Raw genomic sequence first — 16,437 nt, forward strand, 5'->3', positions numbered from 1 at the left:
CGCATCAGTCAAGAGAGGTGATTTGGTCACTCTCTCACATCTTTTCTCAGATATTCACCAAGGTAAATGATAAGTCCCTAACAAAGCTGCCCTAAGTGCTAACGAGCAAGCCTGTCAAACGCTGGGACTCAATCTGCTGTTCATCTTGCTCCATCCCTACATACGAACACTGACCACAAACCTGCTTATGGATGTCTCCGGTCCCTGCTTGGCTTGGCATTCTGAGTGTCCAGGATGCTCTCGGGTGTATTTGTGTGAGTGAAGGAGCGAGAAAACGTCTGTCATCTCTAGCTTGCTTTCAAATAATGACTTCCCGTGGTGAAAAGCCCCCTCTCAGCTTCTTCTTCTTGTCCTTTTTTCCTGTCAGGGTCAGAGTCAGTCGACTGAGTCATGACTGCTTTCATCCCCCCATCCCACCCCAACTCCCTGACACTTCTCCCTCGCTGTGACAAACACCTGAGAGGAATGAAGGAGGAAGGGTAGATTTTGACTGATGGTCTCAGGTTGCAGCCGTGATTTGTTGGCTGTTTATTTTCTGGGATTGTGGCAGCAGAGGGGCATGCTGAAGGGAACACTTATGTCATGGAGTCCAGGAAGGCAGGAGTGAGGCGAAGGATGGCCTGAGACAAGGTCCCATCCCCACGTACGTGTGTCCAGTGACCTACTTCATCCACAAGTTTCCACCACTTTCCAGGGAGGCCATCATGTTAGGAAACTCTTAGTGGTCAGAACTATTGGGACCCTCCAGACCCGTCAAAGTGGGAGCCTTTCTGGAACATTCCGTGTCCAAACCACATCAGTCCATGCCAGTAGATTCACACTATCTTCATCCAGTGAGAGCAGAAACCACAGGAGTGTTACAGTCCCATTGAGACTTGTTTTAGTTAGCATCCCTCCCATGGGTACCATCAGCCGGACACAACCGGGGAATGGGGGATCCAACTAAAGAATACATAACCTTAGCCCTCCTTTCTCACATTACCCCATCACCTCTCTCAGAGAAGGAACTTAGACTTAGAAAGTAAGAATTTTTTCTAATGATTTACAGTGTGGCTGCCTCATTGCTGATAATCTGGAATTTTGTAAAGGGGCAAGGAGTGGGCTAGAGAGGAAGCCTGACTGAGAGTCTCAGGCTAAAGGCAAACGCTGTGGATCTAACAGGAGGGCACTTAACCTCTTATGCAATTAGCAATAGCAAGTTGCTAAGCAAAACAACCAACCAGAATTCCACAGCCATTTAAGTTCATGTCTGCTTCCTGGTACGTAGCCGCAATGTCAGGATTTGAACTCTAGCTGCTGCTACTCCTGCATCTGTACTGGCCTGCCCTTGGGGTCCTGACAGGATACCTCCTCAGCTGTAGCCACTAAGAGCACCTCCTGAGCACATTCACTGTGTTCCCTTTTAAAAGGTGGGCCTTTCCCACCCTCATCTCTTTCTGTCTCTCCTTGTCTTTCTCTCTTTTCTCTCTGCTTCTCTGCCTGTCTCTGTTGTCCCTCTCTCTCTCTACCTCTCTCTCCTGTCTCCTGAGTCCAGTCATCCCCCTCCCTCCTTTCTCCCATTCCCTTTCCCCCAATAAAAAAACCTCCCCACGTGACCCCTGTTGCATGGTGTCTTACTCTCTCAGCCGCTTTTTAAACTACAACAATAACTGTCTTGTGGGACTCTGCTTTCATAAACACCATGTGTCAGCCTAGCTTTGCTTTGTGTTGCTTCAGGCTGGGAAACTGGCTGGGTCCGGAAAGTCTCAGGATTAAGTTTCTATTTCCTCTTCTGGCTGATTTATGTCAGTTTCACTTTCCAGTTTCCTCTTCTCTTACACAAACACAAAACCCTATAAACAGGAGAGCGTTGGCTGGTGCGTTCCTCCCTCCACCAGCCATTTATACAGTCCTCTCAGGGTCCCGCTGAGGCAGACTGAGATTTCTGAACCTCTCAGCCCACACCCAGCTTTTCCCCAGCAGCACAGAAGCAGGTCCTATCATGAGGTCAGTGCAATCTCTGGCTCTCCACAGTAGATGATGCACGGGGCTGCTCTTTGCATGGGGTTTCTGAAGTTGTCTGGTTGTTGATAGCTTCAACACATCTGAGTAGCATGGCTTTGGAGGGCATGTGCAAGACCCTGCCGTTTCTAAAGCTGCTCACTGGATGGTACTAATTCCTGAGCTAGGAGAGGGCTTTACAGTGTGGTTAGGTTCACTCAGGGACAAAATGTGACTCAGTGCTAGTACTACTGCAATTGCTCTTGTTGAACTTTCCTCTTGATGTTATTGAAAGAGATCGATCAAGTCACGGGAAGCTCCCTCCCTCTCTCTCTCTCTCTCTCTCTCTCTCTGTGTGTGTGTGTGTGTGCGTGTGTGTGTGTGTGTGTGTGTGTGTGTGTGGTCAAAGGAAGCCTTCCTTTTCTAGAAGGTAGTGTAAATCCCGCTCTCTGGCCTCCATCTTTGGAGGCCCCACCCCTGTGTCCCTTGCATCTAGACCCCTCCCTGAGAGGGTCAAGGTAGGTCACCAAACCTTGACCCCTCCACAAGGAGGATCAAGGTAGCCCTCCTATTTTTGACCACTCCCCAGCAAAGGTCAAGGCCACTCCCCCAGGCTACTTAAACTGCTAAGCAAAAAATAAACACATGGTTTTCCCTCTTTTTCCCTGGTGGTCACGTTGTGACTTTCCAGTTCCCTTCAGGGCCACCGGAGAGCACAGGAGCCCAGTTAAACCTGGGCAACTTTTAATTTGGTTTGTTTTGATTTGGCTTGATTGGGACTTTTGTGTCAGCAAAGAGCTCCTGTTAGGAAATATTCTTAACATCTTAGAGGGCCAGCCAGGCAGCGTATGCCATGGTCACTCCCATTGACAAAGTCGAATTGACTCACCTGTCAATAGGAACCTTGTCAAAAAAGGCTGAATTAATTGCCTTGACTAAGGCACTTCAAATAGCTAAGGGCCAACCTGTTAATAGCTACACTGACTTTAAATATGCCTTCTTGATAGCTCACACTCATTCTGCACTCTGGAAGGAAAGGGGCTTTCTTACTACCAAGGGCACTCCCAGAGTTAACAAACCCCTTATAGCCAACCTTTTGGAGGCCCTCCAGTGCCCTGCAGAAGTAGCTATTATTCACTGTTGGGGACACCAATCCTCTACGGACCCAGTGGCCTTAGGCAATGCCAAGGCTGACTCAGTAGCCTGGGGGCTGGCCTCCAGCTCCTCAGACTCCACAGAACATATTTTCTTCTTAACTCCCTCCTATCAACCCTGTTACCAACCTAAAGAGAGGGGTGAGCTTATAAAAAGGTAGGCACAAAGGATGGACGGTTCTATTTAAATGACTGTCTCATCCTTCCTCAAGACCAGGCATTGTCAATCATTTCAGACATCCACCAGACCTTACACATAGGCCCCAAAGCCTTGTTCCGCTTCTTGGAGCCCCTTTTTGACCCCACCTGTCTCTGAGATCATATTTCACAGGTTCACTCCTCCTGTCAGACGTGTGCCCAGGCCAACCTACAAGGCCCTCTCCACATACGTCAGTCTCTACACAAGCTTCGCGGACACCAACTGGGTGAAGATTGGCAGGTTGATTTCACCCATATGCCTACTCATAAAAAGCTCTGTTATCTCTTAACACTTGTGGACACTTTTACAGAATGGATTGAAGTGTTTCCAGCCTCCCGGGAAATGGCAGATGTGGTGGCTCAGGTACTCCTGGACCACATCATTCCTCAGGGTTGTGTCCCACAAACTATCCAGACGGACAGTGGGCCAGCCTTCACTTCCAGGGTCATGGAGCTCGTGTCAGAAGACTCTCAACATCTCCTAAAAATTCTACATCCCCTAAAATCCACAATCCTTAGGAAAGGTAGAGAGGGCCAATGGGCTCACGAAACAACAGCTAACTAAACTCTCCATTGAACTCAGGTTATCTTGGCCCTCCCTTTTCCCTACTGCCCTGACTCAATGTCAGTGCCACTCCACGTTCCCCTACGGGCCTGAGCCCTTTTGAGCTGCTTTATGGCAGGCCCTTTCTCCTTAACCATCACCTCCAGGTCCAAACTCCTCCACTGGCAGGGTATCTCCCCTACTTCTCCCTTCTGAGGTTCCTTGTTTGTTCACACACTGACAGTTGTCTCTCTGATCCCACACCAGTGGACCCTAATGCCCCTAAACCTGCCCCACTCTCCCCAGGGGACACAGTACTTCTCAAACAACTAACTCCTAGGTCTCTTGAACCTCGATGGACAGGGCCTCACACGGTAATCCTCACCCCTCCCTCTGCCAAGCTCATGGGAAACACATGCTGGTAACATCTCTCCAGACTCAAGTGGGCACCTACCTACTCAGGACACTGGTGTGTCCAGCAGTTAGGACCTTCCACCCTCCGGTTTTTCAAGATACCACAATGAAGGGCCTCCCTGCTCCTCATCCTGGCACACTTATCTTTGGTGATATAAACAATACAGGTAATAACAATATATTTTTTTGTAGACACCTGCCTTTTTATCTCACTCAAGAAACAGATGCCTGGCGTCTCCGGGATGACAGTAAACTGAATGTCTTTCCAGCCACACCTCTTGCTGAGCGTGCACCCACCAACACCCAGCTCTTGCCTCCCTCATGTTGCCCCATGCCTGCAGAATGTATCCAGACTTGAGTCAATGCCCCTTTTTTCAAAGAGAGCCTAAAAGTTGGTCATAAATATCACTTCAGCTTCCTGTTACTCCTTATACAAACAGTCTGGAATGTAAATTCCGGGCTCTGTCCTCCATCTTTGGAGGCCCTGCCCCTGTGCCCCTTGCAACTTGACCCCTCCCCGAGGAGGGTCAAGGTAGCCCACCAAACTTTGACCCCTCCCCAGAAAAGATCAAGACCACTCCCCCAGGCTACTTAAACTGCTCCCCCAAAACTAAACACATGGTTTTCCCTCTTTCTCCCTGGTGGTCACGTTGTGACTTTCCAGTTCCCCTCGGGGCCACCAGAGAGCACAAGAGCCCAATTAAACCAGGACATCTTTTAATTTGGTTTGTTTTGATTTGGCTTGATTGGGATTTTTGTGTCGGCAGAGAGATCCTGTTAGGAAATATTCTTAACAGGTAGTATGGGAGTTGAATTCAGTACTGCAAATTCAACTCAAGGTGCTGAAATGTTTGGTCACTTCAGGATTGAGGCAGAAGAAATGATTCTTACAGATAAACAGGGTTTTTCATTTTGGGGTTTTTAAAATTCTTTTTTTATACAAAACCAATCCTCAATGTTTAAAGTTTTTTTTTTCTACTGTGAAATGGTGGGCAGGAGAAAACAATTCTCCCTCAAAAATATAAACTGCCGAATTTCTAGTTACAGGAAGCAGAACAGTGGTGCCTAGCGGTGATAATGATAGAATATGAAGTCCACACAGGCATCCTATGGGCGCCTGAAGTAACCTAGAAGGAGTATGGTAGGTACACAGACATTCACATTTGTTGAAACTCAGCATGTTATCCCCATAAATAAGTGCATTTGATGGTAAAAAAAAAAAAAAGAGAAATCATAGCAAATGTGATTTTCTTAAACCTGTTGAGGTTCTGCCATTGGCAGAGCCTCAAAGAGAATTAAGAAAATGGGACCTTTTCTACCAAATATCTATCAGGGAAGGATTGTGGCATCAGTGGCCCAGGGAAGGCAGATGCTATTAACTTTTCTGAAGGAAAGAAAAAAGATAGTCATCCCTGGCCTAACTCCCAAGGGTTACAAATATTTAGCAAAGTCAGAGTTGGAATTACAGTTCTAATTACTCTGGCTTAATCCTTCCTATATAATTGGCCTGGGGAAAGACTGGGGTTAGTGGTGAGTATGACTGACCAGAAAGCCAAGATCTGCCCAGAACCTTAGTGGCTAGCCTGCACAAGAGGCCTTGCTGTAGTTTGTACTTGGGAATGTCCAGAATCACCAATCTAAGCAGGTCTGAGAAGGACCCTTTAGATTACATTGATCAGATGTCTACATCAATGAATTCTGTGAGGACAGACGCAGCATGAGCTGCTCTTTCCAGCAATGTTTAAAATCACAACACGGGGTAAAGAAAGGACCTGGAAAGGCACCTGGTACCTCTGGGTAGACTTTGCAGGAGGCAATGTCTCGTGAAAAGCTCTTGTTCTATGTACAGCTTTTCTAACTGTGGTCTTTCGGTGTCTAGAGATTAAAGGTGCATTTGTCCAACTTTCTCATAACCTGTCTCACAACGTGTGCATTATGTCTGTGCCTCTGTATTAGTTACTTGGCTTGGCCCACTCTTCAGCAATAGAGATTTACCTCCCACCTTCATGGGGCAATCAAGAGCAGCAGAGTAGCGCTATCATGTTCTGGGATTCTCTTAGACAACTCTAGCCAAAAACTCCAAGGGGGTTTCTCATGCCTGGTATTGGGATTTTGTTTGTCTATGGCTTTTGGTGAGGGGAGGGAATATTATTAGCCCAAATGGAAAATTTTTATTTAAACTATGTATGTATATATACATTAACTTACAGGAACTATAGGCATTTTAGTTAGATAGATGATAATATGATCCCTTATGAGTTTTTCAGACATACCTCTTATATTTTACCCCTCTTTCTACCCTATATTCTTTTAGATTCAGTAGAGTCTATATTCAAGGCTTCTTTATCTTTGCCCTCTTAAGCCTATGTAGGTTATTTCTGCTGTGTTCTGATTTCATACAAACATAGAATATGGGTCTTAATGTCACAAACAAAATACACTCAAAATTCTGTGATATTAGCAGATTTATTGAATGTTATAGGGTTATAAAAATAAAGATAATATCACACAACTCTCAGTAATCTAAGCAGTGTCATGTAGCTATTTATGCCAATTTTAGGTTGCCTATTCCAAATAGGTTACACCTTTACTCTGTCATGCCCAAACACTTTGAAAGTTTTCTTAGCTGTACGCAAATGCCAAGTATTTAGACCTCATACATCTACCACTGATGCATGACTAAATGAAAGCTTAGGGTCAGAAATTGGGGTTCAACCTGAAGATCTGAAAAGCAAAACAGCCAGTCGCTGGCTTTTACCTCGGCCTCAGTCTGAAATGACAATTTTTGCTTCCTGGAATCTCAGAAGGAGACTGTGTGTTAGAGCTGTCTCTCTCCATCTTATATTCCTCTCTAGGGCTGGGATCAAAACCAAGCCACACTGGGATTGAAGGTCTCTGTCATTATGGCTACTGAGATCAAAGGTGTGTTCTGCCATAATCTGGTCTGTAAGGCTAATCACTGGTATTGCTTTACTCTCAGATCTTCAGGCAGTTTTTATTTATCAAAATACAATTAAAATCCACTACACACCACAATTGTCTGAGATATAAATTTGATATAGAAAGTTGTGTTGATTATACATTTGAGCTCATTGACCAGCACGTTATGGCTATCATGGGACCTATAAGAACAGAACTATGAACTGGGTGGAACACTGTAGGGGAATCCCTAATTCCCCCTTTTATAATGCTCATCCTTGTTCATTTAATTTGCTCTCACATATTGCTGAATGTCCGAGAGTCCTCAAGCATGAAAAATAAGCCTTCTTTGGTGAAGTCTCCTTTGATCAGGGTGCTCGAAGGCTGAGGGTGTAGGTCATGGACTCCAAAGGCGCACTCATAGCGAAAGTGGTTCTTGTTGGTCCAGCAGCTCACAGGTGTCTAGAAGAGCAGGAATCAGCCATGGTCGGGGAGTGCAGCCAAGTGTGATAGGAGGATGGAAGCGCCTATCACAAACACAGCTCCAAGAAGAAAACAAACCCTACCAATTAAACAAACAAAACCAAACAAAAACAGGCCTGCAGAAAGGCAGAATACAGAGAAGTAATCATCTCTAACTTGCTTCATCTGGTTCCGCGCATTTAAGGCAACAGCTACACACACACACACACACACACACACACACACACACACACACACAGGAGAATAATGAGCCGTGAGAATGCTTAATGTTACTTGGTGAGCTGTGCTTCAAAACTCAGGGTTCAATCTTTCTGTGAGTCTCAGGGCCTTCTCGTAGTATTCCAGAGCCTTGCTTGTGTCCCCACTGAGTCTGTATACAAACCCAAGGAGGCCGAAGCCTTCCACAACACGAAAATTCCTGCGAATGCGTCTTTCAGCCAGCTGCTTCAAAGCCTTGAGAAGCTTGTCTTTGGCGTAGGAAGAAGTTACTTCTATTTTCAAACCCTTTATGAAATGCGTGATTGCTGTCTCTTCTGATCTCTTCTGATACAGTTGGAAACGACCATAGCGGTAATGAATGTCCTGCTGTATGGTAGCATCAGTGCCCCTCATGCTCAGCGCTTTCTGAAAATTCTCTTCTGCCTCTTCTAATTGGCCAATTTCTATGTACATTTCAGCCAGATGAAGGTAAGCTGTCTCATATGTGGGTTTCAGTTCTAAAGTCTTTTGAAAGTGATCCATAGCCAAATGGATCGATTGGTCTGCTCTTTCTCTATCCTGACCTCTAGGTTGCATGTTTGTAGCATTCTTTATTTGGATCAGTTGTTTCTTGTAGCAACGTCCAGTCTGGTAATGCAAGAAGGCTGAGAAAGGTTTTGCCTGCAAGGCTATATCAAGGAAGTGGAGCGCTTCCTCCACAAAACCTTCCAATTGGTAAAATTTGGCCAAATATCCAAAGACATAGGTCTGGGAGGATATGTTGTCCCGAGCTTCTTCAACGTACATTATTGCTTCATCTGATTTTCCCAAGTTCTGCAGCTTTAGGGCAAGGAGAACTTTAATGTATGGATCTTCCGGATTTAACCTTACAGCCTTCCTTAGGGGTTCCAGAGAAATACTGCTGTCATTGAAATCCTGGCGATAGGCAGCGATGGCATAGCCAGTGCTGTATTCAGGGTTTTCAGGCTCAGCTTCCAGAGCTTTTGCAAAGCATTCCATGGCTCGTCTATAATTCTGTTTTCCACACTTCAGCAAGGCCCAGCCTTCTTCACAGTGCATCTCGGCACACTCCATCCTGTAGCGGAAGGGACTTGCAAATTCCTTGCAAGTATTCTCCACCTTGTCCAGGTAGGTCTGGGCTTCTGCCAAGCTGCCCATGTGGTAATGCACCCAGGCACAGTTGCCCCAGGTCACCAGGCTTCTTTTGCCCAATGGCTCTTCCTGGATCAAGGCTTCTGCTTCATTCAGGCTCTGCAGGGCTTCCTCATGCTGACCTTTCAGGTGTCTCACGTAGGCCAGGAGGTTGAGCATCCTCAAGCTGTGGTTGGGGTCAGGTAAATCTTTATCAATGATTCTCCTTTCCAAATCAGGCATGTCCGCATCTTCTATAATCAGCGTCCAAGTAAAGTGACAGCCCAGCTCATGCAGGCTGTTGTGGATGAGAGTTCTATGAGGTTCTTCACTGTAAAACAGAGCCCAGTTACTGATATTTTTTTGCACACTTTGTAGACTGGAAATCAAGCCAGTTGTGTAAGTTGCCAAACACCTTCTCTCCAGACATCCCTACTGCCAGTTTTTATTCCTTCTTTCTGTTTATTTCTCTTATCATAGGGAGTAATTTTACATAACAATTTGAAAAATGCAATTCATTTAATGGTACTAGTATTTGATTACAAAATGTCTGAAGTTCAATCCAAATAATAATGTCATTACTATCAGTAGGATTTAACCCCTGTGTTGGTTAGTTTTATGCCATCTTGACTCAAAAACTAGAGTCATTAATGAAGTGGGGTTCCCAATTGAGAAAATGCTCCCATTAACATTGACCAGTAGGCTAGCCCATGAAGCATCTTCTTAGTAGTTGTTTGATGTGGGAGGGACCAGCCTAGTATAGTGGTGCCATCTTTGGGCAGATTGTTCCGAGTTGTATAAGCAATCGACTGAACAAGCCATGAGGGGCAAACCTGTAAGCAGCATTCCTCCATGGCTTCTGCTTCAGTTCCTGCCGACAAGTTCCCTTCTGGATTTCCCTCTCTGACTTCCCCTCTTGATGAATTACATCTGTAAAATGAAATAAACACTTTCCCCACCAAGTTGGCTTTTTGCCATAGTCTTTATCGCAGCAGTAGAAACCCTGACTGAGGTGGCTATGATACCTAAGGCTCAGAGAATGTAAGGAAAGGGTGAGCGGAACTTCCAGTTTTGACAAGGATGCTCTACTCATACAGTCTCAACAATGCGCTTGCATAAACATGGCGTGCATAATGATTGCATCAGTTGACATGACTTTAGAGTTGGGAAACGTTTCACAAGATCCCGGTTCTAGATAAAGAAATACAGGTAGTCAGTGACTGCTCAGGGAGAAAGAAACCGTTTTCTCCAGAAACAAGCCTTTTGATAGGCTATCCAATTCCATGTGATCACCGGTATTAAAGCCACTTAGTGGGGGGGAGGAGAGGGGGAGGGAGGGAGAGAGAGGAAGAGAGAAACATGTGTTTATTAGATTTACCCTACACAGGAGAATTATATTTATACTAGATGCCATAAGTTGTCAAGTAAAAAAGCTTTGTGCGACACCGTCCTTCATGCTGTTGGTCAGAGGTGTTTTAGAGACCTTCAAGATAATACAGAATATTGTTCTTATTCTTGATTGTCCACCAATACTTGGCGATAGGACCCTATTGCTGAGGACACTCCACTCATCGGCACAGGATCTGGGGAAATCAAGTCAGTACTGCTGAGGTGGTTTCTCCCTTGCTGACGAGTTCTCACAATCCTGGAAGGTACTGTTCAGGCTACTGGAGATGGAGGAGTTACTAAAAGTCTTACCCACTTATGAGACCTGTGAACTGCAAGAATGACCAGTGTGGCAAGATATGGTCACTGATACCAGGGTGGCATGAAAGCTATGGAACAAATAGTCACTTTCTGATTGGATCTGAGGTCCAGTTCACAGGAGGAAACACATGCCTGGTACTGCAAGTCTGGGCAAGAATCCATGGTTTAGGCCCCAGGGATGGCCTTACTACTATTATTTTGCCAAATGGACATAATATCAAACTTCCCTCTAATAATTTATTTTATATTACGCTTTAGGTAGTTTTGTCTGAATGTGTATATGTGTACCACAAGCTTGCCTGGTGTCTAAGGAGGTATGAAGAAGAGATTAAATCCTTCGGAACAACAATTACAAAGTTGTTAGCTGCCATATGGGTGAGACAACTGCCCTCTCAATTGATGTCTCTCTACCCATAGATTTGTGCAATTCTCAGGCCTCATTGGAGTTCTGTCCTTCATGCAGTGGACAGTTATTGCCATAGAAATTCACACCTAATCAAAGTGCTAAGAATAAGTATTATTGGAGTGTTCAGCCATAACTTTGAGATCTATATCACAGCCCCTCCCAAAGACTCAGGAATATCTCAAAAGAGGGGGTGAAAAAAAATAAGAGCCAATGGTTGTGGTGGATTGGAACAAATCATTGTCTGAATATGACAGGACCACTGTTCTCAAGAACTCAGCTATGGGCACCCAAACAAGATCTGCACTATATCAAGAGAGTCATCATTCTAACCAGGAGTAGGAGTGGGGTTTATGAATCCGAGTGTGGAGGTCCAGTACCAGCCCAGACCTTACATTATTTGTCCCGATCAGAGGGGAGATGTGGGATTAAAGACAACTCACGTGGCTTTATTGAAAGGGAGTTTTTCAGTGATCCCTCATGAAATCTTGAGCTCACATTCTGAAAATTCCTCTGCATTTATTCTCTAAAGAGCCTTATATACCAAAACATAAACTGAGGGGAAAATTTAGTAGCATTCTGTTTCCTAGGTAAGCAGGTGAATCTGCCTATGCCTGCTCTGTCACATCTTTCCTCTCTGTATGCCAGCTTTGTCACGTATAGGGAACTAACATCTCTTTTCAGGAATCTTCCAAACTACAAAGAAGAAGCAAAACAACATCCTGACCCTTTGTTAGGGATGGCCACAGGCTAGGTGATCACCTCCTGGGCAGCAGGTACAAACTGTGGCCCGAGATTCTGGTCACCATACCACGTAGAAATACGGGCCTACATTGGAGCATCCCAGGCTGAAGATCCAAATTTCCAGGCCTTGAGTCTAGTGTCCCAGATGTAGCACTGGATGCCTCAGACATCCAGATGGCCGAGCCTACTCCAGAGTTTCTGAGTGAGCAGTTCTGGGGTGTCATCTGAGTGAGCAGTTCTGGGGTGTCATCTGGGAACTTGTGTTTCCAGTAAGAACCCAGTTGACACTGACACCGAAGCCACACAAGCTGAATTTCAGCATAGCGAATATAGTGGAAATGTATTTTAGAGTAATGTCATTTTCATATTTTATTGTAATTATCAAATGCTGGAAGTAGAGAGATGGCTCAGTAATTAATAACACTTACTGCTCTCGTTGAGGACCTGGCTCACTTCCCAGCACCTACATTGGGTGGCCTGTAACTCAGTTCTAGGGACTCTGATGCCTTCTGGCCTCTCTGGGCACCTGCAGGCAGGTGATACACACAAACTCATGCAGGCAAACACACATACATATAAATTAAAAATATCTATCTATCTATCTATCTATCTATCTATCTATCTATCTATCTATCTATCTATATACCTTTAAAATTAGCTTCTCCTTTCCACTAGGATTTAATCTGGTTATCAAATTACAACCTGCTTCCTCTCCTTCCCCAATGCTCTGCCGTCAACATTCTATCTGTCTGCTTGCCAGTCTTCACGCAGGCCCAGGCTTCTGTTCTTTCATGAGCAGTCTATAAGTGTCCCCTTGGGAGATTGCCACTGAGGTTAAAAAGAAATCCACAGAGTGGTATCTCCTTTGGAATAAAAGGGCTTTCTTATTTATTTCCTCAAGAGCAATGTTGCCTTTTCCAAGCAGACTGCTACAGGTAAGAAACTCACCTCACCTTTCTGGAACACTGCCCTCCGTTCTTTATCTCCCACGTGGACTTCTTTATCTACATCTCTTTGACATTTTCACTTTCTTGTGGCTTCAGTGGCTTGGTTGCACCACTCAGAAACTAGGGTGCCGGGAAAGGTCAAGGGCTTGATCCTCCCTTGTGAGATCCCAGCAAGCTGGCCTTTAAGTTGGTGGTGGTTGAATTCTCCACCAAGGCTCTCAATAAGCCCATCCTGAGAGCTATCGCTAAGGACCATTCTAGATCTACTGACTCTCTCCCTCTGAGCCCTCAGAGGCCTGTGGTCATCACGCTATCACTGCTGTTTCCTCCTACCCATACCTTCTCCAGGGGCCAGACTGAGATCTCTCAGCATCATGACCATGAGCAGGACGGCTCTGTTAGGAGGAAGCATGCTAGGAACCAGTCATCGGAGGTTCTATATTTTAGAATGTTAATATGTACAGAAATAGGTGGAGCAGAGCACAGAAAGTCTTTACCTCATGTTGCTTGGAGGCAGCTCCATAGTACTGGGATTCGGGCCAAGAGTCTCTTCCAAATTCAATGAGGTTCTAAGGGTTCTCAGATAAGCGAGGTATTTATATATAGGAGGATTACTAGGCAGTTTTTCACACCTCTCATGACCTAAACGAAACTGGCAAGGTTATAGCTTATGGAAAAGGAAACTTAAAGAAGGCTGTTTCTCCTTTACATCCGGTGTTGGAGCAAAACGAGTAGAGACAAGGATGAGTATTTTCATGTAACACATCAGACTATTCTGTTACTACCACATACCCCCAAAGGGGCATTTTAGGGTGCATGTTTTGTGTATAACAGAAAACCGGAGAGAGCATTTGTAGCAGAATGAGATTACAAATGGTTGATTTCTCCCTGTTTTCTTTTTTTTTTTGCGATATTGTCCTGAAAACAACAAAGTCCAAGCCATTTATATCCTCCTGTGAAATTCCTACCCCTGCCCACTTAGAATACAATGACCTTATCAGCGGCCCAAACGACCTGTTTGAATTGGCCAGTGGAGCAGGAGCTCAGTAAGTAGCAAGGTGTAAAATCAGCAGACTGTGATGGGCAACTGGAGTCTAGAGGATCCAGGGAAGTGGGGATATTAGTGTCTAATTCCAGATCCACATAGTTCTTTTGAGTTAGACTCATAGTTATTAAGCTGTTTCACTGGGTCCCGAGGGAGTCAAAGCTATGTTTTATGTTTTAATTACTATGCCTTAGAGATCCGTGAACCAAAAACGCTTCTGATTTACAAGCCTCTTGATCAAGGACACATAGCTCCTGAAATGCTGGAGGCTCTTTGCTTGTGGGATATACCCAGCTACACGTTTTCACTCTCCTAAACAAGTCCCCGTGATCCATCTGCACCAGATGTGCTTGACACGTGTGGCTGGAAGCTTCACAGGCAGGGAATATGTCAGGATACACTCTTACCCCTGATGGGATGCAGGCTGGGGGTACATCAGTGTACACGCTTGCCCCTGACGGGATGCAGGCTGGAGGTACATTAGTGTACACGTTTGCCCCTGACGGGATGCAGGCTGGAGGTACATGAGTATACACGCTTGTCCCTGATTGAAGCTGATGGGAATTGCAAAGAATTGTGGGCTTTCCTTCTTAAGACGCTCCAAACATGACTTGGGACCATTTCCTGAGAATCTGGGTATGTACCTGGCCAGAACCCATCCACTTGGCCAGTATTTAATTAAGGCTTACTTCAAATTTGGCTTTAAACTGTGGTTGTGGTCTTATTCTCCATCAGTGGAATTAACAGTCCCCTGCTATGACATCCCCAAAACACGCACATAGTGTCCATCAAATGCAACATCAACATTTTCTGAGACTGAGGCTGGTATAATTATCCATCCAACTAGCAGGGGAAGAGAAAACGTTGAAAAGCTGTGGTTCTGAAGCTCCCTTGGGAGGTGTTTCCTATCTGGCTTTTGGAGGCAGCAGCGTAGTCAGATAAGCAAAGGGGAAAGCAAGGACCGAGAGCAGTTTCCGACTGTGCATTACAAGATAAGGTTATTGACATCTGTCTAGTCCAGGACTTTCTCTTTCTTCCCCAGCTCTCACATAACGTGGGATATTAATATGTTTTTCTCTCCTTTTCCTGTATACACACCTGATTGTACTGAGCAGAGGCAAAGGCTGCCTGGAGACACTGTGCCTACGGTCATTACTGAACTTTGCTGCTAACTGAATACGACATCTTGGCTTCTTTGGTTTGACATTTCCTAGCCAGAGTTACTCACTTGTTAATCCAAATAATAATAAAACTTCCCTTCTGGGGCTATGGGGAGATCTAGTGGGGAACAGTGACAGTTGATTAAGAACCTCAAGTAATTGTGAGCATTGTTTTTAAAGCAGGACCAATCTCCCCTTCAGTCCAATCTTTGCTAAGCATCAGCTAGAAGCCTTCCTCACGGCAATTGCCCCCCATCAGACACTGAGAGAATTGCCCTAGGTAGCATCCCTGTGCAGATGCTAAACTTTAGTTCTGAGCTTTAAACCGAGGCAGTGTAGATATTTCCACTTTCTGGCTCAAGTTTAAAAGCCCCGGAGACAGTCAAACACAGTATTTATAATGCTCTGCAGTGCTGGTACTCGGCTGATCCCAATAGTGGCAGAGCCAGGGTGACAAGAGATTTTTGAAAGGGAGGCTACTTTCTTCCAGCTTTCTTCTTCTGGCTCTTTATTTAAAAGGATCCATCTAAAAAGACAACTTCAAGGTAATTTCTTCAAACTAGCCTTTGCCCAGCTTGAGAAAGAAGAAATAGAAACAGGAGCAAAGACTGACATGAACACTAGGAAGGTGGCTTACACGGAGATTTTTGTGCACAAAATGATTGCTTAGTAACTGCTAGGGAAACAGAACAAGTGCATCATGTGGTTAGCATGAATTTGGCAATGGTCCAGGTCCTGTGAGAATCTGGGTCAGCAGATTAGGTCTTCAGAATCTTTCCCACACCATATAGAAATATGGGCCTACAGGTTGAGGCAGGCCAGGATCCAGAAAAGAGACTTAAAAGCAGTGACTCAGTTCTTACAGTAAATGGAAAACTGATGTTTAGCAATACAGCATAATGGGTTCTCATAATCGAGTAGGCATGTTCCTCATTTCCTCCTTGACTTATGTTTTCCTGTCAAATCTTTGGTGTTGGTGGGGGGGGGGTGTCTTTGCTGGTAGCCATGTCAGAAGAGCAAAAGATGACAACTGAACTTCAAAGTGTCAATCCACCAGGATGAAACTCTCTGATAGGTCAATCTCTGACAGGTAAGACCCGGAGACCACAGACCCTGGAACGTCTTTGGCTTCTGCTGTCCCCTCACATAATTGCTGCTGCTGTCATGGTATCTGGCATGGTGTGATTGTGTGTGGGGACCTTCCCACTGCCTGTAATGCAGTGTGTTTCTCTCAGGGAAACATCTCATTCCACTGGGCATTATTATTATGAAGACGATTTCTTCCTAAGCTATACTATCTAAATGATAATAATAATGTCAGTTTAGATAGAGTTTTCATGGTTAAAAATATAAGCAAGGAAGTGTCACTGTTACAACATGTAAGTTTCT

At 45.0% G+C, this 16,437-nt stretch overlaps 1 protein-coding gene across 4 annotated transcripts; it reads right to left on the reverse strand.

Annotated features, from left to right (window-relative positions):
• Positions 1-6,737: 6,737 nt before the first annotated feature.
• LOC146893638 (antiviral innate immune response effector IFIT1-like) lies at positions 6,738-13,497 on the reverse strand. 4 transcript variants are annotated; one of them, XM_087907974.1, is made up of 2 exons: positions 13,341-13,497; positions 6,738-9,373 (listed from the first exon to the last, which is right to left on the reverse strand). In XM_087907974.1, exons 1-2 carry the CDS (start codon positions 13,364-13,366, stop codon positions 7,981-7,983), a joined length of 1,419 nt encoding a protein of 472 aa, XP_087764100.1. In that variant the 5' UTR covers positions 13,367-13,497; the 3' UTR covers positions 6,738-7,980. The 4 variants fall into 4 exon arrangements, with proteins under 4 accessions (XP_087764100.1, XP_087764099.1, XP_087764102.1 ...); XM_087907973.1 differs by having other exon boundaries at positions 6,738-9,394; positions 13,341-13,410; XM_087907976.1 differs by lacking the exon at positions 13,341-13,497 and adding an exon at positions 12,850-13,268.
• Between the last annotated feature and the right edge of the window lie 2,940 nt (positions 13,498-16,437).

Source organism: Myodes glareolus, chromosome 7 (genome assembly GCF_982192425.1).
Source record: "Myodes glareolus chromosome 7, mMyoGla1.1, whole genome shotgun sequence".
NCBI classification, from domain to species: domain Eukaryota; kingdom Metazoa; phylum Chordata; class Mammalia; order Rodentia; family Cricetidae; genus Myodes; species Myodes glareolus.

Excerpts from the sequence above, each read along its gene's own strand:
- LOC146893638 (XM_087907973.1), bottom strand. The coding sequence starts at position 13,366 with ATGGAGCTGCCTCCAAGCAACATGAG. Across the intron at positions 9,395-13,340 it reads CTGCCTCCAAGCAACATGAG|TAACTGGGCTCTGTTTTACA; the intron begins GTAAAGACTTTC and ends AAAAAATATCAG.